We start from the raw sequence: 27,439 nt of genomic DNA, 5'->3' as shown, positions 1-27,439 counted from the left end.
TGATTGTAGATTATCTGAGGCAAAGACTGAGGCACAGATGTAAATTGGTTCCTACATGAGATGCTCCTCTTCTGCAACCTTTTCTTGCCATAAAATGTGTTGCTGTCCTTGTTTTCACATAAGGACATGGAAGATTATGTGACAACTGAACAATTCAGCAAAGCCTTTTTCTGCCTTAAAAATGTAATATAAAATATAGCACAGAAAATATTTTTAGACACTTTTGATTCCTTTATAAGTCAGGCTAAGATTATCACAGATCTCATCCCCAGAATATAAATAAATTGGCCACTGTACCTATTGTTCAATAAATAAAAATAATAATTCTTTACATTAAAGTCACAATCATTTTTCGTATTTGCAAATGCAAAAGTCAGAATCTAACTAGTAGTAGTAGTAATCATTGTAATTTAAGACTTTAATAGGTTAGTTCAGCTGAATGGAGTTTTATTTTCTTTTTAAATATATTATTAATATTTCAGTGGTGCCTTGACTGTTGTTATACCCCCCCCCCCCCCCCCCCCTTCCCCCCGCTCCCTACCCACCCACCACTGTATTTAACTGGTGCAGTTGTAAATGGCTTCTTTAAACAGATCGTATTAGCTATTCAAACATGTTATCGCCCAGGGTGGTGGCGTGATGAACAAATGCATCAACAGGCATCAAAGTTTCCTGGAAGCACATGTGTCTCTATATGGGTGCATTTGAGGGTGTGCATGTGTCACCTCAACCTGAACAAAACCCATTAGACGACTCCAGAGCTTTATGACATCCTGCTATTGTGACATTCACCCATTACCTGGCAGTAATGGACTCTGTTTAGCTAAATGTCAGGGGAGAGTACGATAAAGGGAGCCTAGATATGTGCCTGTGCCTGTGTGTGTGTGTGTGTGTGTGTGTGTGTGTGTGTGTGTGTGTGTGTGTGTGTGTGTGGGTGTATGCATTCTTTCCATACATTTATCATGCCGTTCCTTGGTAGAATCACTCTAACCCTGAATTAAAAACAGCAATCTGTGATATTTTGTGCGTATTTTCTCTGCAGAATGCTGAAGCATTTTGTGCTGATGGGGCATCATGGCAGAGACAAGGAGAAAAAGGAGGTTATTGATTGCCTCCTATCTAAAGGCCCACAGGAGAGAGCCGAGGCAGCAATGGTCAACGAGTACATCAACAATGGCTACACATGGCACACAGGCATGCATGTAACAGAACAACCTGAGGGACCAGCGGCTCCACCAGACATTCTGCAGATGGACAAAATGCAGCACACCGTAACATTGTTGCTGTTCTCCAAAAAACACACAGATTAAAAATGAATATGTGTGTCTCTAGTTATTACAATATAGGGCTGTTCCAAATCACAGTGTTTATGCTTGAAAGGCCCCTGATGGAGGTTTATTTTGATTAAATAATTGGTTTTAAATTGATGTGGGGGGGGGGTCCTGCAAATTATAATATGCATATTTGCATACTGAATATGTTGTCACTGGAAAATGTGGGGGGAAAAAAGTGAAATCCTAACAACAAAGATGAGATTTTGAAACATTTTGTAATAAATGAATCAATATATGGTTATGCACTAACATCGGAAATGTCAATATGGCCCTAAAGAGTAAATTGCTGCCCACTCTTCGTCTAAATGGGAACAGTTCAGTTTAGCTTTGGAATGGGGACCTGTTCCATCTACCATCCATTTTGAATGGTAAACTCTGTCCTTGCTGTTTCTACTGTGGGTTTTGTGTTGTAATAGCAGCAGTTGTGATGAGCTATTTTTTTTCCAGAACTTCACAGCGTAATATTATAGATTATACCAAAGTCGTATGTAGCGATCTATATAGTTCCCCTCTGTGTCCTAAACCACTGGAAAAGGGTAAAGCTTCAATCAGTGTATGCCACAAGACACAATCCTAGATTTGAGTGCAAACATGGGATGTCTGAGCCTCTTGCACTTTTCTTTATATTTCATGCACCTTCAGACTTTGCTCTTCCCTTGAAATGAGGGGGGATCCAAAAGAGACAGCAGGGACTTGAACTTTTACTGCAGTGTAACTTCAAATGCCACAAAATCATAAGTTACCCTTTACACGTGCGCAGTAATACTAAAGGTATTTTTTTTTATTGCCTGCAGAGGTCAGAGTTCATTTCTATGTTTGTATGTTTTTGTATCTTTCAGAGGGTGAAACCTGAACCAGGACATCAGTCAATCCCAACACATCCATCCAAATTTAGCTACATTATTCCTGCACAAGTTCACCTGCCACAGATTTGTGTTTAATAGCTACAACCAAGTCAAAACTCTGGATTAATTTCAACTGGGATATACGAAAATGTTACATTAATGTGGGGGCACTAAACAAATCTACAACCCACTACAAGTCAGTCAGAGAAAAATGGAGGCAGAAGAGGCATAAAGGCAGATGGTAAGAGCACAGATGAGAGGGGGAAAATAGAAAAAAGAGCCACAGAGAGATAGGTCAAGAGAAAGAAGAGATGATGGAGAGAAACAGATGAGTGGAGTGGACACGCGAGCGTTAGTCATCCAAGTGTAAAAGAGAACGAGTTACTGTAAGAAGCCAGCTGAGCTCTTCTGTGCCTATTGACATTGACAACACAGCATCACAGGGAGGAGCTCTTGATTACTTTGTGCTGCTTTGCCACAAGAATAAACCTGCACATCATACCAAGAAAAAGCCTGTACACCTGCGTCAGCTTTAAGAATTGACGCCGAGGAGGTAGTAGATAATGAAGCACTGCCACAGGCGAGATCCATCTTCCAGAAGATGAACATGAAGATCTGTGTTGATTAGCAGACTAGGGTTACCCATTTGCTACCAATCACTTTCATTTTCAGCTTCCTACTTACTTACCGGGGTGAGAACTGACAAAGAATCACATTTTATTAAAGAAGGATAATGTGACATGACCAAATCCATAGATGGCTAATAATGAAAACAAGCAAACAAGTGTTTTGTGCAGCTTTGATAAACATCGTGTCAGTGTTATATAACAGATAGTTACTAGATTCACCTCCACAGCACAAGCTGCTCAACAAAAAACCATCCAAGGACAACAGTGGCACCGAACCTTCACCAACACCAACACCCAGCGTAACTGACCTAAAAACTCTACTGTATCAGGAAGCTTAATTTAGACGTTGCTTCGAGTTGTCCCACTTATACTATCTCACCGCTGCTGAATGAATGGCTTTCCTTTCTCCTGCACACACAGACGTGCAGAACACAAGGCAGCATGCACCTGCGCCAAAAGGTGAAAAGTCCAGTAAAAACAATACTGAACCTGATTAGGAGGACGTGTGTCATCCTGGTGCCGACCCACAATGCTTGCTGAGTGCCTTCTCTGCATCGTTCAGTTCTGAATGGATCAATCCACCATGAGGTCTCAAACCAGAGTCAGGTCTATGCTCTCTTTTGTTTGTTTTTTCTAATGCCCCAAGGTCCAAAGTGACAATCACAAGGGTTCCTGTGTGAAGTATCTGGCGATTTCAGAGCTTTCCTTTCCTCCTCTCTCCTCCTCTCTGCTGCCTAACGAACCTCCCTCTCTCCACTCACCCCTCCCTACTTCTACATCTGCCAATTGCAAATGCTCTCCAGTGGCTCAGGCAATGAGAAGATCTATGGTACACAGAAATCGCTGGTATTGGAAATACCTGGCCCCTGGGATACCTCAGGACAAAGATCAAAGGGCCTCATCTTGGAACCATAAAATAGTTGTTTGGGGCTCTGTTGGACAGCCTTACTACTGCTGGGCTAGAGTTTCCTGTGGTAACAGCTGATGCGTGATAAGGGAGAAGCAGCCAGATGTCACAACATGGCTTTCTACTGGAACCCACTCTTCATATGGCATGAAGAGTACTTATTTGGTAGTATAGGTTCCACTGTAACCCCATGACAAATTGTCTGCGATCTCCTCTAACTTCTGAAGAGTCGCAATGGAACAGACAGTACAGGTGCAGGTTGAGAGGTTGGCAATTTTAGTAGAGAACCCCTGAACATCCTCTCTTCTGCGTCCATCAGCTCCTCCCAGAGAGCACAAAGTCCTTCCAGGGACATATGAAAAATATAATCTCCCCCACCTCTCCTGATCTGGGTCTGCTTCTGGGTGTCCTCCCAGCTGTATGTATTCCAAATCACACCCCGAGATGCCCAAACTACCACAACAATGATGTCTCAACATGATGAGACAGCAGCTCTTTCCTCACCTTGGACATGGTTCCATTTTCTTTTTTCAAGTGGTTTACTAGTCAGTTCTACTTTGTTTCCATCTGGCCCCTTACTCAGAATCAGCTTTTCTTGAGAGATGGTACCAGGGGCAAACTGTCCCCAGAAACATAACTCCCAGGATCCTGTGGACACTCAAAAACCCTTGCAGCATATGGTTTGCATTTCATGGACAGTTCACTTCATATTGAATTCATAAATTCCCACTTTACGTCATTGATGGCTGAATGCTAAATTACTGACCTTATCTACTATCCTCAACTCAGATGATGGCCTTTTCACTGTCAAATGTAGCCCTCTAACCCTATGAGGTTGAAGCAATACCACATAAGAACCACAACCAAATAATACTGCAGCACATAGATAATTCGCTATGTATAATATATGCAGAATTATTGGATATTGACTTTGATTATAACACCTCAGAGTTCTCAATGTTTCCAATGCTCTGGTTCAAACATATTTAAATGTTATTGTGTCACTTTCAGGCCTTTCACTTTTTTAACAATTGTTAATTTTCTTAAGATGAAACATCAGCATGATGCTGCCACCACCATCCAAACATTTTATTTACAGCTTTTACAACTTGTATTGCTGTTCTCTCCACTATGAAAGGCTGGAATCCTGCTAACAACAATCAGACCAACCAACCAATGAAGAGAAAACATCCATCCATCCTCCAATTTCCCATTTCCTTGATGCACTGACCTGGGATCTGCTCAGAGCTCTCTTGTAGTCCCATTCTGGCTGGCACATCATCTGGGAATAGGACCAAAAAAAAATTAAATAAAACAAACCAAAAAAAACCCAAAAGAGTAGCCATTGTTAGAACTCATAACACAAGACACAGAAAGGTTTTATTCCCCATTCTATGATCTGCTATCATTTCTTCCCTAAGTGATAATAGGCTTTGAAATTTGCAGGTAACTTTGAGCATACAAGAATAAGAATAAGAAGTGCCTTAATCTGCATCCTTCAACAGAATGCAGAATCTGCTCTGACCTACATTTCAGCAGCTGCTAGATCAAGGATGAAGGTGAGGCACAAATGGCCCCATCCTAAGACTGAATGAAGAACTAACTTTGCAACTCTGCAACACAAATTAGCACATGGGCTCTGTATACCTAATTCATTTATATCTAGAAGCTGTAACAAGGGAAAAACTCCCTTTTAACAGGGAACAATTATATAGGACCAAGCTCATACAGGAGGACCATCGTGCTGATGGCTTACTGAATAAAGAAGGTGGAGAAGGGAGAAGAACAGACAGAGGGGAGGAGACATCATACATACCTGTATAGCTATACAGCACAATCCGAGACTGCTTTTTGAAACCACAAACATTGAACACATCATTGTCTTGCTTAGACAAAATGCTTGAAAGACGCAAGAATCATGAAGTTGCTTCACACTTGACACATATGACTGTGTGCTGGGTGATGACAAGCCCACAGGGGTTAAACCTCCGCTTGAACTCACAGTCTGAGGATCAGAGGCTCAGAAGCCATAGAACTACCTGCTTCATACTGTTTGACAATAAGCAGAGCTGCGTGTCTAGTATACAAAAATCATACAGTTTTGTGAAAATTGTAGGTTCTGAGCCTGGCAAGAAGCTTTCAAGTATTATCATGTAAATAATGTGAACTGTGATCATGTGATTTTGGTCACAATGTCATAAATTTCATTTGAAAAACAGACTACATCCATTTTCTCTTTCAGCATATTGTCATTTAAAATAGTCAGCCACTTAACTTCTGTTCCATCTTATGCTCTGCTTGCCCTTTTCACTTCACATGTCAAATCTACAAGGAACTGAAAAATCACAAGTCCATTCTGCAGTTTGGAGATAAATAACCCCAATGATTACCTCAGTTTAAGTAAACAATAAAAGAACAACCTTAAAAAACAGAAATCCTTCTCAGTATGACGTTGTCATATTCGTAAGCACGTGCACGCACACACGCATATTACTGAGGATATAATGTCAGGAACGTTGATGTGCATTAACACATAATAGCCAGCAGAGGGAGATCTTAATGTTGGCACTAACCACTGTTCGCAGAGTTGGTTTGGTGGAATGCAGAACATCTCCTATTATATTACAACAAAATGAGACACAATGAAAGGAAACTGTGTTATGTTTCACATAACGCTGCCCGCACGTGCACATTCATATAGAAGCACACACGGTCTGTGTTGTCACGAGCGTAGTAATTCAGAGCAGAGGAACCCAGCGGGCCACACCAAATCCCCTACAGACCAGCAGCTGTTCTGACTAGAACCCAGCTGAAACAAGGGGGGAAAAGATAAAAGATGCGCCTAAAGGCCCCTACAGATATGTGATGCAAGTTGTAATTGTTGCTGGATTCAGTACAGGGTGTGAGCGTGGTGTGCTCATATACTGGTTCATTCCAAGTGACTGGAAAGATTGGGTTTGCGAGTAGAGTGATGTGAAAAGCATATTAAATGTCAATTAATCAATCAATCAATCTTTATTTATATAGCGTCTTTTACAATCAAAATTGTTTCAAGGCGCTTTCCAGAATCCCAGAGCCTAACCCCAGACAAGCAACAGTGGCAAGGAAAAACTCCCCTTTAACAGAAAGAAACCTTGAGCAGGAAAAGGCTCATGTAGGGGGACCCTCCTGCTGATGGCTGGCTGGGTAGAGAGAGAGGAGAAGGGGGAGGAGAGGAGAGGAGAGGAGAGGAGAGGAGAGGAGAGGAGAGGAGAGGAGAGGAGAGGAGAGGAGAGGAGAGGAGAGGAGAGGAGAGGAGAGGAAGGGAGAGGAGAGGAGGGATAAGGAACCATGACCCAGTGAGTGACAGAGGCCTGTCAGGTGATCATGTTTCTGGACCCCGGCAACCTCGGCTTATAACAGCACAGCTAAGATGTTAACCTAATGATTAGACGACCCCCTAAGTATGATAATTTGTCTGTCTATGATAGTAACTGGAACTACAGAATTAGTAACAAAAAGCTTTTTCAAAGAGGCAGGTTTTAAGCCTAATCTTAAAAGTAGTGATGGAGTCAGCCTCCCGTACCTGGACAGGGAGCTGGTTCCATAGCAGGGGGGTCTGGTAGCTAAATGCTCGGCACCCCATTCTACCCCTAGAAACTCTGGGGACCACAAGTAGACCAGCATTCTGAGAGCAGAGCGTTCTATTGGGCTGGTAAGGTGTCACTAGCTCCTCAAGGTAGGATGGAGCTAGGCCTCTGAGGACCTTGTAGGTCAAAAGAAGGGTTTTAAAAATTATTCTAAATTTAACGGGCAGCCAATGAAGAGACGCCAGTACAGGAGTTATATGATCTCTTTTGTCAATACCTGTCAGAACTCTGGCTGCAGCATTTTGGATCACCTGGAGGCTTCTTAAAGAGGAGTTTGGACACCCTGATAATAAAGAATTACAATATGTGATAATCACATATCTGAAATCATTAGGAAAGTATTGAATTTGTGAAGTGTTCAGAATTTATTTTGGCTTAATTACATAAGTTAATTCTGTATGTACTTTTAGTACTAACAAGCAGTATAGGAAGCTAAAGTGTTCTAAAAGCTTAATTATACAACCTTTATTTATGGTTTATTGCAACCCAAAGATACCTATTTAGCCACTCATCACATGTTACATTGATTTAGCAGGGAGTGCTCCTCTTCCTGGGATCTCTGCATGTTGAGTCCATCCACCGAATCACACACGTGAATTAAGACACGTGCTTATCGCCGTCATCACTCAAAACCATGTTAGCGCTGGCTCCTGTTATTCTAATTGTCCACAATCAGCATATCAGGGGTCCCGTCAATGCATGCTGAAACCAGACCACACCAGCACAAGGCTTATTAATCTCATTACATGCTCACGTCACTCTTTCAGGGCAAGTGGTCTGTGCACCCACGCACGGAGGACCGTGTTGCACATCTGTCACTTTGCTAAAATTGAACACACAAATCAAGAGTAAAGATGATAGTGGAATACTAATCGACACAAAATCAACAAAATCTAAAAGCTTAAATCTGAGATGAACACTGCCACACACGGGGACATGAGAAATGAGTCATGCCGGCCTCAGAGGTACATTCAAGCTTACATACATAGACCTTTACACAGATGACAGAAAAAGACGGATGTTAGCTGTTGGAAGGAATTAAAATAGTTCTGGTATGTATAATTAACAAGCAGCACACCTACCATAAAACTCACAGCCTTCCCAGAAGTCATGGTGGGATGACTTGTTTACACTGGCTATGAATAAGTAAACATAACGTGCAGAAAGTGAGGGAGACAGCTTTTTAGTAGCGTTGATAAGAAAATGAGGTAAATAGGACGCTAAATATGTAGAACAAGATAATAGATTTGAATGGTAAAATACTGTATATCAATAAATATGTCTAAATATTCATGGCTCTGCCTTGAATGGGCTGGGTTTATAGGACACCAACGGGGCCCCAGGGAAGTGTGCCCATGTGTGCATCCGTGCGTGTACTTGTTTCATAGCGGAGTTACATGACTCAGCCTTTGCATGTAATGTCAGATGAATAAATATTTGCCTCCTGTCTCCAAGTTTAGATTTGTACATTTTGATTTGTCCTCGTATGTGATGCTCACATGCTCACCTCGGGATAGCAGGGGACAACCTGAACATCCTGTGACACTCCATCCCCCATTTTCTTATATGTTCCTTTTGTATATATCATGCTTTGTTTTATCATGTGATGCTTATACTTTATCAAATGACGCTTACACTTACGCTTATTGTAATCTTACATGTTTGTGTGCTAGTATAAGAATAAACCTCACCAGGGCCCACACTTGTAGCCCACACTGCAGACGTGTGGCTGCCCTTGCAGCAAGTAAACTGAAGCTTCCGTCTCATTCCTCTGATGGCAACAGCACGGGAAGAAAACTGATCACTTTCTCCCTAACAACTGGATAACCAGCACAGAGATCTCATTCATTTTACATCCAAAAAGGCAAAACAATTGCACTGTTTTCTCCTGGTTTTTTTTGGGTTTTTTTTGCATTTGTCTAAGACTTAATGCCATCTGCTTACAAGGATGCTAGCAGTCATTAGCATTTTTGAGTTCCATCATACCATTAAGATCATTGTCTTCCATTTGAAATGGTGTTCATGATGACAGTTAATCAAAATTTCATCAATACTCAATATCCTGTTGGCCCAAATTACAGACCCCAGCATGTTCTATCAGAGAACTTTATGGGGATCAAGCATTTTTAGATTGCCACCAGCTGTCGACAGTTTGTGTTCTTAAACATCAATAGATAAATAAAGGCCTCCCCAAGCTTAATTTTTGGTATATAGGGGATTTTAAAGTTAGCTTTTTCCAAAATTGAAACTCTAAAAATGATATTTTGCCTTAAATGGAGAAGGTTTAATTTTGGTGGAGCCACACAATAAATGAATGATGTCTGCAGATACCGTGTGAGTAAACATGGCTAACAGAGACCAACGACACAGACCCAAGTGGGAAACATGGGAACAAATCCATAGAAAGAATCCATCTTCTGGGTAGTCTTGTCCCTAGGCTAAACCCACCGCACACACCGTGTTTCACACCGAAGCAGCTTCATCCAATAAGCACTCATTCATTCAATTCCTTGCTGAATGAGAGAGGAGAGAGGAAAGAGTAGAGAGAGAAACATGTTGACCAAAATAAGATGAATGAAAGAAGAGGACAAGCTGCACTGGGCCCTGAGGAAGCAAACGACTGAAAGTATATATATGTGTGTGTGTGTGTGTGTGTGTGTGTGTGTGTGTGTGCATGTGTGTGTGTGTGTGTGCATGTGTGTGTTGTCCTGTAAACACATTACAGCCTCGGGCCACCTCGCCTGGAAGAGAGGCACTCACTTCAGAGAAAACACGGGCGCCATTCAAGCATGATCCAATTATTTCTAAATACTGATGCTTTTGTTTCTAAAATTAGCACTCTGCCCAATAACTGCTTTATTTTTGATTTTTAGACCCTCTTTTGTCCTTCTAATGGAACCAGAATATTACCACTGAAAACAAACTCTGCACTGAAAAAGGAAAACATTGTATCGTTATTAACACAAGCACGAAACGGGAAGAACTCCAAAAGCAAAGTTATTAAGATTAAGAAGATTTTTCTTTGTTTTATGTTTTAATTTTATGATTCATGTTTTTTTTCCACAACCATCATCTCAACTTTCTAGCAGGGCTTTGAGGGGAGGAGATTTTATTCATCTTCTGTGTAATTAATAAAATCAGCAGATTGTAATGTTTCAATGATAATGGACCTATTTTCATCACCTAAAAATCCTACTTTAAATTTAGATCATAATCAGTTCTGACGCTTCTACACTTCAGAATTGTAAAAATTCTGGTTTACGAGTTTCAGGCCGTTAATGGGATTTCTTTTGGACTACTTACGCATGATGAAGTGAAGAGCCAAAATTGGCTCTTTGTTGACTTTCTACTCCTGCACACCATGTATGTTGTTTATTGTCTTGTGCTCATGTTGTGACCCTCATATCAATGGAATTAATCTGATAAAAAAGGTACATATGCAGAGACAGTCATTAATAGTTAGAAATCTAGGTGTCTTAATCTGGTCTCTCATAATCAAATAGCTTCCACTATGTGATAAACAGGTCACATTATGCCGTTTATATGATCAATTATAATCTGATAAATCCAGAAATGGGATAATAATTACGTCTTCATGCTCATGTAAACAGTTCATTGTCTCCTTTTTCACATCAGGGTCATTATTTTAAATAATAGTCTAATATTAGTGCCAATAATGTGGTTCTGTGCCTTCCTACCTTGACTTTTTAATACTGTAAAGTCAACAACATTAGTGCAAAGAACAGAAATTGTCATCATTGATAGCAAACCTCTCTGTGAGGAACCAAACCCAGCTGTCTGTCTGTCTGTCTGTCTGTCTGTCTGTCTGTCTGTCTGTCTGTCTGTCTGCCTGCCTGCCTGCCTGCCTGCCTGCCTGCTGCCTGCCTGCCTGCCTGCCTGCAGGACATCATCCTTGTCCACCAACAACACCAAGTTGACCATCTTATTCTACCTCAAACCGTCTGCACACAGAAATCACTAAAGTCTGCAATGTTTTCTTTCTTTTACTGGCCAAGCCTGCAGATGTTCACTCAACATACAACTCATGTCTGAGACAGACAGACAAACAAACAAACAAACAAACAACACTGCTTTGCTTTCATAAAGCAGCAAAGCAGGAACCTAAAAGAGAAAGCTTATTAAAGAAGTTACTGTATATAGAGGAGAAAACAGTGAAACTCAAATAAATATCCACAATTAACACCCCTCTGAGAAGCGCGCATACGCGCGTGCGCGCACACACACACACACAAACACACACACACCCCGCATCAGCAGTGTCTTACATAACCGAGTGAGTGATGGCAGCTGAGGACAGACAAAAAATACTGCCTTTGGCATTTGTCCTGTGAAAGTTGGACAGAGAGAAAACAGAAAGGGACAAGCAGACAAAACCAGTCTCTCTCTCACACACACACACACATGGACACGCACAGAAACACGTGCCTGTGCACACAGAAAGAGAGTTACTAAGAGAGTTTAAAGAGAAGAAGATTTTCAGGGGGAGGAGGTTGTTTATGGATCTTTGTTGCCTGCAGCGAAATGCCGCAGAGAAAAATGATCCCCAACAAGATTTTGATTGCAGTCCATTTTCATGTTTTCAGTTTTCAGAGAGTCCCTCCAGACTGTGCTGCAGTTTGATGTTAAATATGAACTCTTTTTGCCACTGCAACAAAGCAAATCAATAAACATTTCAGATTAGAGCTGCTTGACCTGCCTCTGGGTACAGATGAAACTTGCAAAAATAGTTAAATCATCAAATATCTTAGCAAAGATTGTAAAGGAGAGGGACGCTGGCTTGTTTTGGAAGACACCGGTACCTTCAGACATGTCTGCTTCCTGAGACTCACAATGTTTTGAAGCTTCTCATTTTCTGATTTTGGCTGAGCCAATCATGAATTTAAGATGACTTCTCATCAAAATTTTATTACTCTTTATTTTTGTGTTCTTACAGAAATCACCGTCTTCTTTTTACGACATGGGATCAAACACATCCCAATTATGTTTCTGTTGAGGGCTTATCTCGTAACCACTTACATTTGTACTGAATTTAACTTTTCATGACTCTGCTCTCAACCTTTGCTTTATTTCAGTCCAAATGTGTTCAATAATTGCGTCCTACTACTAAATTACAAAATAAATGACATAATGTGACAAATTGTTTTAATTTATTTTACCTTAAATAAAATTGTGTTATTTTCAACTGTATTTATTTTTTTAAGCATAGTTTTCATTTCCAGATCAAACCAGAGGACCTGCTATCTCACAACACAACTTCACCAATTACCTGCAGGATGTGCGTCACTGTGTGCGTCTGCAGCCGTCGTGTGTGCATTATGAGGGATAGTAATAATGATAAAAAATACTCCCATAAGCATCTGATGCAATTATGTTCTTTGATGATCTGACCGGGTAATCTACAGACAGCCCGAAGACAACCACACTGTTGGCAGACTGTTGAGCATGCATCAGTCATGAAGGAAGCGAACCCACACGTACGTAGACTCACGTGTAAACCTGCTTGATATTATTATACAAGGAACCTACATGTAAATCATGCTCATTTATTGTGTTTATGTGTGTGTGTGTGTGTGTGTGTGTTCGTGTGTGTGTGTGTGTGTGTGTGTGTGTGTGTGTGTGTGTAGGATAGAGATGCTGCTTGACTGGGTCTGTGATCTAACACACAATGACACTTGAGCTGAATCTCGAAGGAGGTCTTGCTTTAGGTGGACATGAGACATCTGGGACCTTTGATAAGACCAGGTGATGTGTGCGCATGTGTGTTTTCTTGTAATTGCTATATATTGAGTACCAAAATATTCATTCTAGTTGCCAAGTGAGGCCTACATATTAAGATGGTCCTCTCAAATCCTCCTCTCATTTCATGTGTGCACTGAGCTGAAGAGCTGAAGTTTACCATAATTTTTGGCTTGTCTCTCCCTGTCCAGTAAATAACAGTTGCAGGCACCTTGGAGGGGGTAAACACTGCCCAAAGTAAAAAAAAAAAAAAACCATTTGATTTAAGTAATGACCACTGGACCACTGGGTTCTGACCAGCATAAAGCATTTCCACTGTCTATAATTGGTTGGGAAAACTGTTAAATCAAATCAAATCAAATCAAATCAATCTTTATTTATATAGCATCTGTTATAATCAAAATTGTTTCTAGGCACTTTGCAGAATCCCAGGGCCTGACCCGCAACAAGCAACAGTGGCAAGGAAAAACTCCCCTTTAACAGGAAGAAACCTTGAGAAGGACTACTCATGTAGGGGGACCCTCCTGCTGATGGCAGGCTGGGTAGAGAGAGCGGAGAAGGGGGAGGACAGGTAGAGGAGGGAACAGACAGAGATGATAGAAATATATTAATAATACAAGCTGCTGGTATAAGAGTAGAGTGGATCAGCAGGGTTGGAGGTCAGCAGGACAGCATACAGCTATAAAGGTGGCTATAGCTGTAGATGGATACAGAGAGAGGGAGGGGAGAAGCAGAGAAACTATACAAGAAATAACATCATCAATGAGAGAAGAGGAGAGGAGAGGGGAGAGGAGGGGAGGGGAGGGGAGGAGAGGAGAGGAGAGAGAGGAGAGGAGGAGAGGAGAGGAGGGAGAGGAGAGGAGAGGAGAGGCAGCCATGACCCAGTGGGGTGACAGAGGCCTGTCAGGTGATCATGTTTCTGGACCCCGGCAGCCTCGGCCTATAGCAGCATAACTAAGATGTTAACCTAATAATTAGATGACCCCCTAAGTATGATAATTTGTCTGTCTAGGACAGTAACTGCAACTACAGAATTAGTGACAAAAAGCTTTTTCAAAGAGGAAGGTTTTAAATCTAATCTTAAAAGTAGAGATGGACAGGGAGCTGGTTCCACAGCAGGGGGGTCTGGTGGCTGCACGGCCCCCCGTTCTACCTTTAGAGACTCTGGGGACCACAAGTAAACCAGCATTCTGAGAGCGGAGCAGTTTATTGAGATGATAAGGTGTCACTAGCTCCTCCAGGTAGGATGGAGCTAGGCCTCTGAGGACCTTACAGGTCAGAAGAAGAATTTTAAAAATTATTCTAAATTTAATGGGCAGCCAATGATGAGACACCAGTACACCAGGAGTTATGTGATCTCTTTTGTCAATACCTGTCAGAACTCTGGCTGCAGCATTTTGGATCACCTGGAGGCTTCTTAAAGAGGAGTTTGGACACCCTGATAATAAAGAATTACAATAGTCCAGCCTGGAAGTAACAAATGCATGGACTAACCTCTCAGCATCATGCCATGTCAGTAGTTTCCTGATCTTTGCGATGTTTCTCAGGTGGAAAAAAAGGCACGTCTAGAGACTATTTTAATGGGTGAGTTAACAGACAGATTTTGGTCAAAAGTTACTCCAAGATTCCTCACAGAGAGACTAGACGCTAACGAGATACCATCTAGAGTGATCATGTGATCTAATCTATCCCTGAGAGGTTCAGGAACAAACACCATGACCTCAGTTTTTCCTGAGTTAAGGAAGATGAAATTTGAAGACATCCAACACTTTATGTCTTTAAGTCAGGTCTGAAGCTTCACTAACTGCTCTGTCTCCTTTGGTTTCATGGATAATTATAGCTGAGTGTCATCAGCATAACAATGAAAATTTATTCCAATAAATAATGTTTTCTTAGGGAACCATGTACAAAGTGAAAAGGACTGGTCCAAGTAAAGAACCTTGTGGAACTCCATGGCTAACCCTACTGTATGAGGAGGGAACACCATGGACATGAGCAAACTTGTATCTATCAGATAAATATGATCTAAACCAGTCTAGTGCTGTCCCTTTAATCCCAATCATATGTTCCAGTCTCTGTAACAGGATGCTGTGATAAACTTTATCAAAAGCAGCACTGAGGTCAAGCAGAACCAGCATAGCAACCAGTCCATGATCTGAAGAAAAAGAAGATCATTAGTAACTTTAATAAGTGCTGTTTCTGTGCTGTGGTGAGCTCTAAAGCCTGACTGAAACATCTCAAACAGGGTGTTTCTCTGCAGGTGCTCCAGTAACTGAGTCACCACAACCTTCTCTAGCATTTTAGAGATAAAAGGAAAGTTGGATATCGGCCTATAATTTGCTAAGACATCAGGATCCAGTGATGGTTTTTTAAGCAACGGCTTAATCACTGCCACCTTGTAGGACCGGGGTACATAACTAAAGTCACTAAAGAACAATTGATCTGGTCCAGGATAGATCTGCCTATCATTGGTAAAACATCCATCAACAGGTGTGTTGAGATGGGATCTAAAAGACACGTTGTGGTCTTGGATTTCTGAATTAGCGAAGACGCCTCCGAAAAATATATAGGGGTGAAGGAGTTTAAGGGCTCATTGGAGACCCTGTATGTTCCCACAGTCAGCACATTTGGTGATGGTCCAGTTGTTGGGATGGCCTGGTTAGCTTTTTCTCTGGTAGCTAGAACTTTATCAGTGAAGAATCTCATGAAGTCTTCACCACTAAGAGAAGAAGGGATGCATGGATCTAGAACACTGTGATTCTTGGTTAATTTGGCCACAGTGCTAAAAAGAAATCTGGAGTTATTCTGGTTTTCTTCAATTAAAGAAGAAAAATAAGCTGTTCTAGCCTTACGGAGGGCCTTTTTATAAACTGCCAGACTGTCTTTCCAGGTTAAATGGTAGGTATCTATTTTACAAGAATACCACTTCCTTTCCAGTCTTTGCACTTTCTGCTTGAGGGTCCTAATGTGTGAATTATACCAGGGGGCACACCTCCTTTGATTTACTATTTTCTTCTTCAGGGGGGCCAACAGAACCAAGCGTGATTCTAAGTGAGGCTGCTGCACCTTCAGCAACAGAGTTGACCTCGGCAGGACTAAGATTATAATGATTGATCCCTGGAGAAGCACACTAGTGTTGACTTTGGTCCTGATACAAATTTATTTTAATATGAGACTTTTAACACTCCACCCTCACCCACACAGTGCTTTCTAACATAGCAGAAGCTCCACTCAGAGAGGATGGAGGGAGGGAGCGAGGGAGGGAAGGGGGCGGATGGATGGATGGATGGATGGATGGATGGATGGATGGATGGATGGATGGATGGATGGATGGATGATACTTGGGCTGCAGCTCTCTGACTCCCCGTCCTGTCTGTCTTGCCCAGCCTGCTTCAACTCACTGTAGACTTCTATTTTTGTTAATTGTGGTTTCTCACTGCAAACCATCAGTAAAAGGTTATACCTGACTAAGTCACGTGGCTTTGTGTGTGTGTGTGTGTGTGTGTGTGTGTGTGTGTGTGTGTGTGTGTGTGTGTGTGTGTGTGTGTGTGTGAGTGTGTCTGTGGTTTTTAACAGCAACTAACAAAGCAATCTTTGTTCAAATCCACCAAACTTCATTTTGGTGCCCAGCAGGGGGGCCGAGTGTGTGTGGTGTATGTGTGGTATGTGTATGTAGCGACCAGGCAAAGTTCCAATTAGTTGCTGCTACTCTTAACTTTCAAGTTGTGGATAACACTGTTGTTCTCACCCAAACACCCCCCCCCCACAACCAACACACATGCAGAGTGAGAACATGGCCTACAGCCACATTCACATTACGTGGATACAACCCCCCGTTTCCGTGACTATGCCAGCGTATCTGGGAGTCCACGTGAAGGCTGAGAGCAACAGAGATGGGGGAAAACATGGACCAGATAGTTGTCCTTTCAGCATCACCACTTCTGTTGTGCTTGGAAGCAAACGTTGTCTCACCCACCCCTCTTTACTCACCCTCCTCACCGAAATCTCTAAGGTTCTCTCTTACCTCTCCTCTCCTCCTTTCTCATGCGGTGCTTCCTGCGTTACCTGCATCCCCTCCAGCTAATTGTGCCCCCACCTATTCTTGCTCTCCTTCTCCTTCTTTCACATATACACACATAGCTACCAGCAGCTCATGCTAACTTTTCTTCTCCTCCATACACCCACTTCCTTGGCATTCCTCTCACTAAAGAAGATTCCACCATCCAACAATCTTTCCCCGTGTTAACTATATTCCACAGATTTGACTTTTTGATTGTCTTCAACTCCCTTTTATTTGGCGAATAATTGGGAACAAGACAATGAGGTGCAGCCATTTGTACAGATATGTGTTGTTTATATAATTCCATTACTGTTAATTGCCACTTATTCCTAATTAGGACCGTGGGGGGATCTTGGAGTCTATCCCAGCAACCACAGACCATTACGCATGAATAAATCCTGGATAAGTTGCCAGACCATCACAGGGTATACATGCACGGTCACAACTAGAGTCAAATCAAGCTAATGTGTATGTTTTGTTCTAGGGAAACTACAGCTTGACAAAGAAAGACCAGAGTTGCAATGGCTGCCTCTCCTCTCCTCTCCTCCTCCTCTCCTCTCCTCTCTCCTCTCCTCTCCTCTCCTCTCCTCTCCTCTCCTCTCCGAGTAGATCATTGTTGATGGCTGTTTCCGAAACCACCCCCTATACCCTACATAGTGCATTCAAGAGTGTGGACGCCATTTTGAAATAGTGTCCGAATTGTTAGTGAGCATTGCTGTACCCGATGTAGTGCACTCAATATCTCCCACAATGCACTGTGAAAAGTAGTGTATAAGCGAGCACCCTAACTCGGAAAATGTATCCCAATCAGCCTTTACGATACGTAAGCAGCTATTTTGTGTCCTGAGAGCAAGAACAAATTTGAAAAAAAGCATATCATGCAGGACAGTGATTCACTGTGTTGAGATAATTGACAAAGATTTTGCTAGCAAGCTAAGCAAATAAGCAGAGTCATTTACATTCTATTCTTTGGCATTGGAAAAAATAATGACATAGAGGACACCGCTCAGCTTTATCGGAAGGATAAATGACAAGTTTGAGATAAGGGAGGAGTTTCTGGCCATGAAATCCCTAAAGGGAAAAACGTGGAGACGCTTTGCATGACAGTGTGTAGGTGGCCATGGAAAGGCACAAGCTACCTGTTAGGATTAGGTTTTTACAGGACCCAAAAGCAAGCAAAATGCAGTGATAAAGAGTCCAAAAACTAGTCTTTATTCACAAATCAAACTGTCAGTCCTCCTGGACCGCAGGGAAGCACTCATCCAGTCTTCCGGGCGCACAGAGAGCTCCAGGGTGGAGCCAACATAGGAGCCAGGACCCACACACTCTCCAGTCCCCAGGGTGACATGGAGACCAGGGAAACCACCAAAACACTCCAACTCTGGCAGACAGGTGCTCCGTCCATAAATAGGTGGCCTGATGAAGATTGCCGACAGGTGTGCCTGCCTGCAGCGCCAGCTGTTGCCAATATTGGCTCCTCCACGCCCCCTGCAGGAAGAAACCAAACAACATACGACCCAGAACCCTGGACCCCAACACTACTTAGCTAAGAAATGTCAAATTGCTCAAAAGAATTTAGGACCGGGTGAAAGAGGACAACCCTAGGCAGGAAAACCCAGTTCTTATAAACTCATAAACTTTATTGAAACGAGGGGACTTCAGCATCATCATCTTTATTATTATTATCATTTTTGTTGTTGTTGTTTCTTGAAGAAACTGACGCCAATCACCAGGACTTGCTTTACCACTCCAATGCCCGCTGGTTAAGTTTGGGGAAAGTGTGTCAACTTTCAACTTTATTTGTCCCCAAAGGGCAATTGGTTTCGCAGCAAGACAGGCAAAAACACACAACAGAACCTACAGAGGTTACGGTGGGAGGGGCACTGGGTAGGCACTGAATGTTAAGGCATGGAGAATAAGGAATGGCAGGTTGATATTGCAACCCCTATACACAACGAGTCTGGGAGCTCAAACAGGAGCTCATTTTTGGAACTACTTGAGAAAGCTGATGATTTTCCTGAGCTGAGTGACACAGGTTGGCTTTGTGATTTAGCATTTGCTGGGGATATATTGTCATATATGAATGAGCTGAATTTCAAGTTACAAGGGAAAGACCAGTTTGTGCATGAAATGCACAAAAACGTCAGTGCCTTCAAAACCAAGCTCGCCTTATATTCAAAGCAAATGTCAAACAAGTCATTCACTCATTTCCCCACACTGGTGACATTGAAAGAGGCCCCTCAATGTGTGCAAAATACAGAAAATCACTGGATGACCTGCATGGAGAATTCTCCCGTCGTGAACAGACCTTTATTGTGATGAACACCAACAAAGCACCCCGCAATATCACGGTAATGCCTTTTTTATGTTTATGTTTATTATGTATCCACCTGGTGCTGGCCTAGGCTAATGCAGTATGGGGGGATGCTCCTGCTGATGGCTGATACCACTAGAGAACAGAACCTTCTGCAACTTCAGAACATATAGAAGTGCTCTTAAGTGACAGGTACTGGCAAAAGCTGGAATACAGTAAAAACTGATCCCTGTTAATTAGTCTCCATTTCGAATGATGATGAAAGTGCGGTGGCCTCCAAACACTGAGCTCACATATTTTAACATGATAACAACATTCCAAAATGTGCTGCTTCTTTCACAGCAACTTCTGTCAAAAAGACCTTTGAGAGTAGAAGGATGATTGTTGCTAAAGCGTAGCGTCCCATCATCATGTAAAAAGTATAAAAAGAGGGCTGTTTTCCATCTCTGAGTTCAGCAGAGAGCCTGTCCTGCTGCTGGTTTTGGCAGGACGTTGTGACCTGCTTCATAAATACTTCATATGAAAACCACTGCTTCAATCAGGTACAACTGCACTCTGGAGAGCTTTGTTATCCACAGCATGCCCGGCGTGCACCTACAAACTTTTGTGCACTTGCATTGCAGAGACAGTGTGAAAAGGAAACTCTCATTTTTTTGCTGAATGATACATCCAGTCACTTTGATCTTCCGTGGAGTTAAACAGGGAAAGAGGTGGCAAAAACATGAGAAATCCATGAAGCAGATCTCTACAAATCTATTATAGCCAAACTAAAGAATATATAGATGGTGATTCTAGCATCGTAATTGAGATGGATTTTCTTTGCTGCCCACTAAATAATAGCGTTTAATATTTCTGAGAGCATGAACAAAAATCCCTTCAAAAATATTTTTTTTTTGGAGGGGGGGGGGTCTTCTCTCTTCATTTGATCCGTGTCCAGGAGTACCGTATATTTTACTGCCACTGTTGCTTTCACAACAAGGCTCTGGGTTCTTGTAAATGTTTCTATTCTAACTACAAGTGCAGCTTAATACTAACCTGCACAATGTAAAAGAGAATCAGCCAGTAAGAAAAGGAAACTCTGTTGGTGCACTCACACAAAACCTTTCCTTTAGGGAGTTTTACTTCTTTTTTACATACTGAAAAGTACTAAAAATCACATCTAAGACATTTGTCTGATTCATTGGATCAAATATTTAAATGTGTTTGCAAGCAAGTAAACAGTGAAACCACCTACCTTCTAATATATAGGCTAACTGTAAACATGTGTCCAATGCTCATTTCATTCTTGTGGGTTTTTCTATTCTTCTACATCACTCCAAAATTTAGGGCAGACTTCCTAGAGGTGAAAGTGTGAGGAATCCTTCAGCATATACAGTAGTTGTCACTCTTGAGCAGCTGCTTGGATGATAATCTGCCACCAGATGTCACTGCTAATGTAGAGAACAGAACATGACAGTTCCATCACCAGCTTGCTGGAGATGATTAGCAGTGCGTGCTTGCATGTCTTGCTTCAATGTTTCTGTCCCACGAGGTTGTTGGATGGATTGGGAAGATGTGTTCTGAGTTTATCTATGGTACATTGACTCTTTTTTCTCTTACCAAATCCAGTGATCATGCTGGAATAAAATCCACTTTTTCTTAACTACAGCTATTAATTAGCAAAAGACAAGTTACTTTGAGTATTTTGCTCTAAATTAGAAATGATAAAAGTTTTAGTCTAGTCCTCCCTTCCATGTGCCATCCTCGTCATTACATTCCACAGCACTGGTGCTCGACTATACCTGGAGAATAGTAAAACAGATTTCAGGCCACTGCAGATGACTATTCCCTTGTTCCTACTACTCCAAGCCATCACAGGAAGGGATCAAAAGACTTGACCAGAACGTGAAAAAACAGGCAATCGTTACTATTTTTTACAAATATAATGGTATTGGCTTGTATTTTAGAATAATATTATTCTAAGGTGGCATAATCACTCATGTGCTTATTGATATACGGTACCTTTATTTTTCCTCATCCCTCTCATTTGGAGATGAACTGAAGTCAGAAAAATCTAAATAAGGAATAATAACCGACAATGTGGTGCTTCTGTAAGCAAATAACATCTGCAGTACCGTCCCTATTTCATGGAATTTGATAAGAAAAACTCACTATATGTTATTCAGCACATACATAACATTTTAAGGACAGTCAGTGACTTTTTATGTGTAATCTTTGTGTTGCACTTTGAATAAACTGACATAGGTTCAGAAAGTCTTTTAAAAAAATATTAAACTTGTGTGTATAAATATACATGTGTAACTAGTATGTATATAATGTGGAGTTTCGTATGAATTATATAGAAAATATTATCGTATAGTTTACTGATGAGTTATTGAGACATTTAAATAATTTATCATAGCGTGAGTTTCTACGCCCTGAAGGACTCAGAATATCGTTCCTTTACAAACCCACATGGACCTGACAGATTTAATGAAAGCTTCATTTGCAGATACACTGGAATGTGATGTGAGGTGTGAGAAGCTGATTCCTGAGAAAAGCTCCCACATGGGAATAAAAAAAGATCATCATTGAAGATGCAATCTGACACAATCAGAAGCTGGAATCAGTGCTATTTCTGGAAATGAGCAGCACAGCTGAATAAACAAGGACGCGATTCGAGCAGCAAGTAAAAAGCACACTGAAGTGGGTTTATACGACGGACCTTAAACACCTCATTCATTCATAGATTTTAGTCAGCATCCATCAATAAGCAACGGGTCATTCTCAAAACATTTCCGCGTATTCTCACCTATTCGCTGCTTCAATAATAATAATAATCCAAGAAAGAAGTTTTTTCTTTCTATTGCAATCACACACTATTAAACGCACCTAACTCATTCATGAGCACCGCTGGCTGCCAGCCATGATAAACTGAAGCACTCAAAATATTTAGCTGTGACTTCACACCTATGCAGGCGCGCTCACACGCACAGCCACTGGCGGACGCACACTAACTTGGCATGCTAAGTGCTCCATTTGCTTATCAGCCGAGCACATGACGATAACCAAATTAACGGCAAGACTGTAAACGTAGGAATATGATGCTCTGCTCACTATTTTTTAAAGATTCACGAAACTACGTTTACTAAAGATGAGAATTGTGAATTTGTAAGTGGGGATGACGGGACAACTAGAAATATATACATTATCATCACCGAGCATCATCCCATTCGGACTGCTGTGCGCGTAAAGCTGCTACGCATGCCAACGTTGAGATAGAACTGCTTCACGAAGCGCCAAGTGTCCAGTGGATGGAAGGTCATAAGCACACAGAAACAGAACATTCTTTCAGGACCAGAATGTGAACCAGTCTTACCTGATCCCGCGGAATGCAAGGCAGCGAAGTCCTGCGGTGGGACTGGTTGTTGCTCTGAGCGTGAGCCATCATTTCCGAGGCCGCTATGGAGCTGGCTCTCCGTCTCCGTTTGAAGACAGGGATGTCCTCCTCCTTCGCCCCGGTCACAGAGCCACAGCACCCCGTCCCGTTGGTCCCTGGGGCCGGCAGGAGCCGGTCAGCATACCGCGCAAGCAAAACCCCCAGCAGACCCAGCAGGTAGGCCAGGTAGGGTCTCCAACTGGCTCGTACTCTGATGAAAGAGACGAGCGAGACGGACCTGATGACGCCAACGGAGACGAGGACGGACACTCCCTGACGCAGCTGGACGACCAGCAGAGCCCCGCTGCCCAGGCAGCCGAGGACAACCAGAGTGGCGGCGAGGGACAGCAGCTGCTCCTCTGTCCCGCGCAGGAGGGACTGAGCTGCGGCTTCGCCCAAGTGACACACCAGCAGCAGGAGGAGCACGGTACGGGGGAGCACTCCGGAGCGAATCAGATAGAGTCCGACGCAGAGAAAGGCACATACAAAGATGACAATTGGAGGAGCGCAGGAGCACGCTGTAAAAAACACATCCAGAGCGCAGCACGACGAGAAATCAAATATGGAGCCGTCCAAGTCGCTGCTATTTCCGCTGCTGCTGCTGCTGCTGCATGCATCCCAGTCGACCAGTCTGAGCAACAGAGCGAGAGTAACAGAGACGCAGGCAACACAAAACACAGACGACAATGCTCGGCAAGTCCATGTCACGGCAACTCTCAGACGCGACTGGCTCCCTGCGTCTTGGCACAACGGGGTAACACATGTCTTCACGTAGCCGCTGCTCTCCAACGCCGCCCGAGGGCTTTTGTCAAGAGCGCGACCCAATGAGCCCCCGTCTGACTCCAGAAACATTACTTTGACTGGATTTGGCGAGGACCATCCGAGAAACCAGAACTTTTACTTTCTCAGCTCAAATGTGTGTGGTCAGTTTGACCTCAACGATCGCGCACACCAAACATGGGTCAATGACGCCAAAAGTTCATTGTGTGCAGCATGAATCACTTAGATGATGTTGATCACCGAGTTTGTTTGAATGTGTGTGGTTGATGACTTCCTTACATCTACAGTAGCCATGCGTGTCCCTGAAGTCAACCTGTGAACCAGAAAACGTCTTTTGACTGAAAACCACCTCCTCTCTCCGCTCTTCCCCTCGCTCTCTCTCGCTCTCGCTCTCTGTTTGTCTGTCTGTCTCTCCTCCCACTGACCAGCATCCTTGGTTTGTGTTGGTCCTGTAATTCGTCCTTCATCCCCAATTTCCTCTCTTTTGGTTGAGTCCGTCAGCTTCAGTAGCCGATGGGACTCGGATCCATGTCTACACCAAGATTTATTGGCTTGTCCTCAAAGATTAATCATAAAATAAGGTTATTGATGACATTAAACACATTTTTAAAGTTACTCTGAATTGTAAATAGGCAAAGACAGAACTTCTTGCCAGTTTAAAACTAGAAATTATTCTGTATCATTTAAGTAACAGGAAGCACATACAGGACAAAATGTTCCCAGGTGATGCCCAATGATGTCCTCCAACACTAAGAAATAAAAAATACATAAAATGAAAAAGACAATCCCACAACAACAAAGCGCAAAATCCAGTTGTAGCAATAATCATCTGTCTGCATGTGATCTGTCTGCTGGATTAAAATTCTAAATTACATCATCCTGAGCTGCCTGGCTCACTGGCTGAGGAAAGCCTTCACCTGTTTGCCCTACATTCTTATGAGAGGCTTTATCTGGGTGCACCACCAGGGTCTATAAGCTCCAGCAAAAGGAGCAGTTCTTTCTGCAGGATTAGGAATTCAAACATGGGCGAGAAAATGATGTTCTGACCTCAGGTCACTAATATGACTGTCACTTTTATTTTCCTTGCATCATGTCTGAGCAGTTTCTTTGGAATGGTTGTAATGAGTGTGAACAATCCTCTAGATTGTCTAACATTGTTTCTGCCTCTTTTTGTTCTTAATTTTGTTCATCAAAGTTAATTTGTGTGTACTCCTGTTTTTACGGCACAATGTTACAAGGACTCTGTGATGTGGTGTAGCTCAGGGTTTGTCATCTCTTTAACAATAAAAGTGGAGGTGTAGGCGCAGCAGCAATGGCAGAGACAAATCTCACTGCTTCACATCGATAGAAACAGGCCGTAAATCACATGTTGTTAATATTAGTTGTCCATGAATCTCACCATCAGAGATGTTGTCCAGACACACACTCTCCCAGTTGTACTTAGGAAGTATTTCAAGAGTGTCATCCATCACTGTGAGGTGCTTAAAAGAGCTGGATGCATGTGGATGTTTAATATTTGGCTCTTGCACAACCATTATTGATGCTTTATATTTATGCTGCAATTTAAACATTGGTTTGTTTCAGCCTGTGAATGACTGGATTGTGTGTGTGTGTGTGTGTGTGTGTGTGTGTGTGTGTGTGTGTGTGTGTGTGTGTGTGTGTGTGTGTGTGTGTGTGTGTGTGTGTAAGGATTAGGTCAGGGGGTTTGCAGTGATGGTAGAAAGATAGAAGTTAAAAGATGTGACAATTACTCTAATACAAATTCCATTGTTTTAATAAAACACATATTAATTATCTTTATATCTTTATTTCCGTGCTGTTTACACTTTCTGTAGATAAACTAATCAACTGCTACTGGAGTCCACGGTAAGCTGCTTGGTTTCATTTCATTCAGACAGAAATAGTATTTAAAGGAGACATACTGTATACGCACTTGCATGCCTCATGTTGTTGTAATTAGTAATACTGCCAGTAGGGGGAGACAGATGCGCTCCACAGGTGTAGGAAAAATCATTAATTCAATTAATAGGTAAGGGGTAATTAAAGGGTAGCTTCACAACGTCTCTAATGCTTTCTTTTCTTTTTTTTTCAATTCTCTGTTACTTTTCTGAGTTAATCGTGTGGCCACTTCAAATCGACAGTGTAAACTGTGTATAAACTAAGTGCCCGCTTATTCATGCTGATGTAAGTTATTATGCGGCAATAATGGGGGGTATCCAGTATTTTTCACACGTCAACATACTGCAACAATGGCATAGTTATGTCATTGTATTTCCACATATCATAAGTAAACTGAATAAAATTATTCAGTAACTGCGGATCAATGCAGGAAAAGACCACAATGGCATAGTTATGTCATTGTATTTCCACATATCATAAGTAAACTGAATAAAATTATTCAGTAACTGCGGATCAATGCAGGAAAAGACCATTATTAGTTAGCAGGTAACTTGCAAACAAAAAAGGTCACTTTGGAAATGACTTAAAGACTTTTACATCATCTTCGACATCTAATTGCTGCAAAACATCGCAAAAACTTTCTCTTTGTACTTTAAATCCATTATTTATTTTGTGCGGCATGTTTTACAGCCTCATTCTTGCAAACTTCTGCTTTTCAGACTTATATAGTGCTAGTTCCTGTTGCCACAGAGGGTTTTGTTTAATAATACATAAAGCTATCAGTCACACTCAGCCACAGAGACGTCAGTGGCCGTTTGTTTACCTTGCTGGGGTGACAGCGTGCACGTCAAGTGTGTCTCTGGTTCTTTTAAATGACATTACTGTCACAATGTCTAACTGCTTCTCTGTGCTTTGCTAAACACTACAGAGGTTATTTATAAGGTTATGTTCTGCCCCTTCCCAGCACTGGAGCAGCGGAACGTCTGGATAAAGTGGTACGTTCTCACAGTGACTGAGGAAACACGTCTCACTGCTCCAAACAAAACACACTGAGCGATCTTCAAGGATGTCAAAGGTGTTTGAGCGATTCGGGTTGCTTGGGAAGGAAAAGGTCTGTTAACTGTCAGCGGTAAAAAGTCAACAACATTCTCCCAATTTTTAAATTCAAGTTTACATGATGGAAAACACACACGCATTGGTGATGACTGTATATGGGCAATCTTTTTGGATAACTTCACCCATTTTCGTGAGGAAGTTGCTCTATACCTTGACTGCTATGACTGCAAGTGGAGGTATAAAGCATCCTGCCTTCCAGAACGCCTTGGATGGTTGTCAGTGCTACATGTAGCCGCGTAGCCTCACAGCTCATTAAAATATAGCCTCAACCACTTTTTTGCAAGTCAAAGCAAATCCCATTTAATTATACAATGAAATCTTCTCCACAGCTTTAACCAAAAATAAAGGTGTCTTGGAGATGTTATGAGTAATGGTCATTGAACATATAGGATGCTCAATGACCATAAACACAATGTTTATATATTTCTTTCTTTTGGTTCCTACCCAAAATGTTGTCATGTCCATCACTCGCTTGTAACAACATCTGCCCCTCTGAGCTGTGTGAATAGAACCGGATGGAACCCTGACAACAGGAACATGCTCCAGACAACCAGATCTACCCATTGTGTAAATACTTCTTTTTTCTTTTAACCTTTAAGCTGCCACAGTGATGGGACAAACACATAAATGGATTAAAGGAAAGACGCAAAACTGCAGGGAAATTACCTTGAAGTGAAGGATGGTGGACTGTCAATAGAAATATACAGAAAGTATTCATACCCTCTTACATTTTCCACTATTTCTTATGGGG

At 42.1% G+C, this 27,439-nt stretch overlaps 1 protein-coding gene across 2 annotated transcripts in view; it reads right to left on the bottom strand.

Annotated features, from left to right (window-relative positions):
• Positions 1-23,809, bottom strand: part of pde3a (phosphodiesterase 3A, cGMP-inhibited) — a 44,413-nt gene extending 20,604 nt beyond the window's left edge. Inside the window, exons 1-2 of one of the 2 annotated variants that reach the window (XM_057049761.1) lie at positions 22,834-23,809; positions 4,947-4,997 (exon numbers count right to left, since the gene is read on the bottom strand). In XM_057049761.1, coding sequence (XP_056905741.1) covers positions 4,947-4,997; positions 22,834-23,745 — 963 coding nt within the window. In that variant the 5' untranslated portion in view covers positions 23,746-23,809. The remainder of the gene's footprint in view (positions 1-4,946; positions 4,998-22,833) is intronic. The other variant, XM_057049763.1, reaches the window with a different exon arrangement.
• Between the last annotated feature and the right edge of the window lie 3,630 nt (positions 23,810-27,439).

This window comes from Takifugu flavidus, chromosome 12 (genome assembly GCF_003711565.1).
Source record: "Takifugu flavidus isolate HTHZ2018 chromosome 12, ASM371156v2, whole genome shotgun sequence".
NCBI lineage: Eukaryota > Metazoa > Chordata > Actinopteri > Tetraodontiformes > Tetraodontidae > Takifugu > Takifugu flavidus.
The sequence above is the reverse complement of the archived record's forward strand: the minus strand, read 5'-3'. Positions and strand labels throughout refer to the sequence as shown.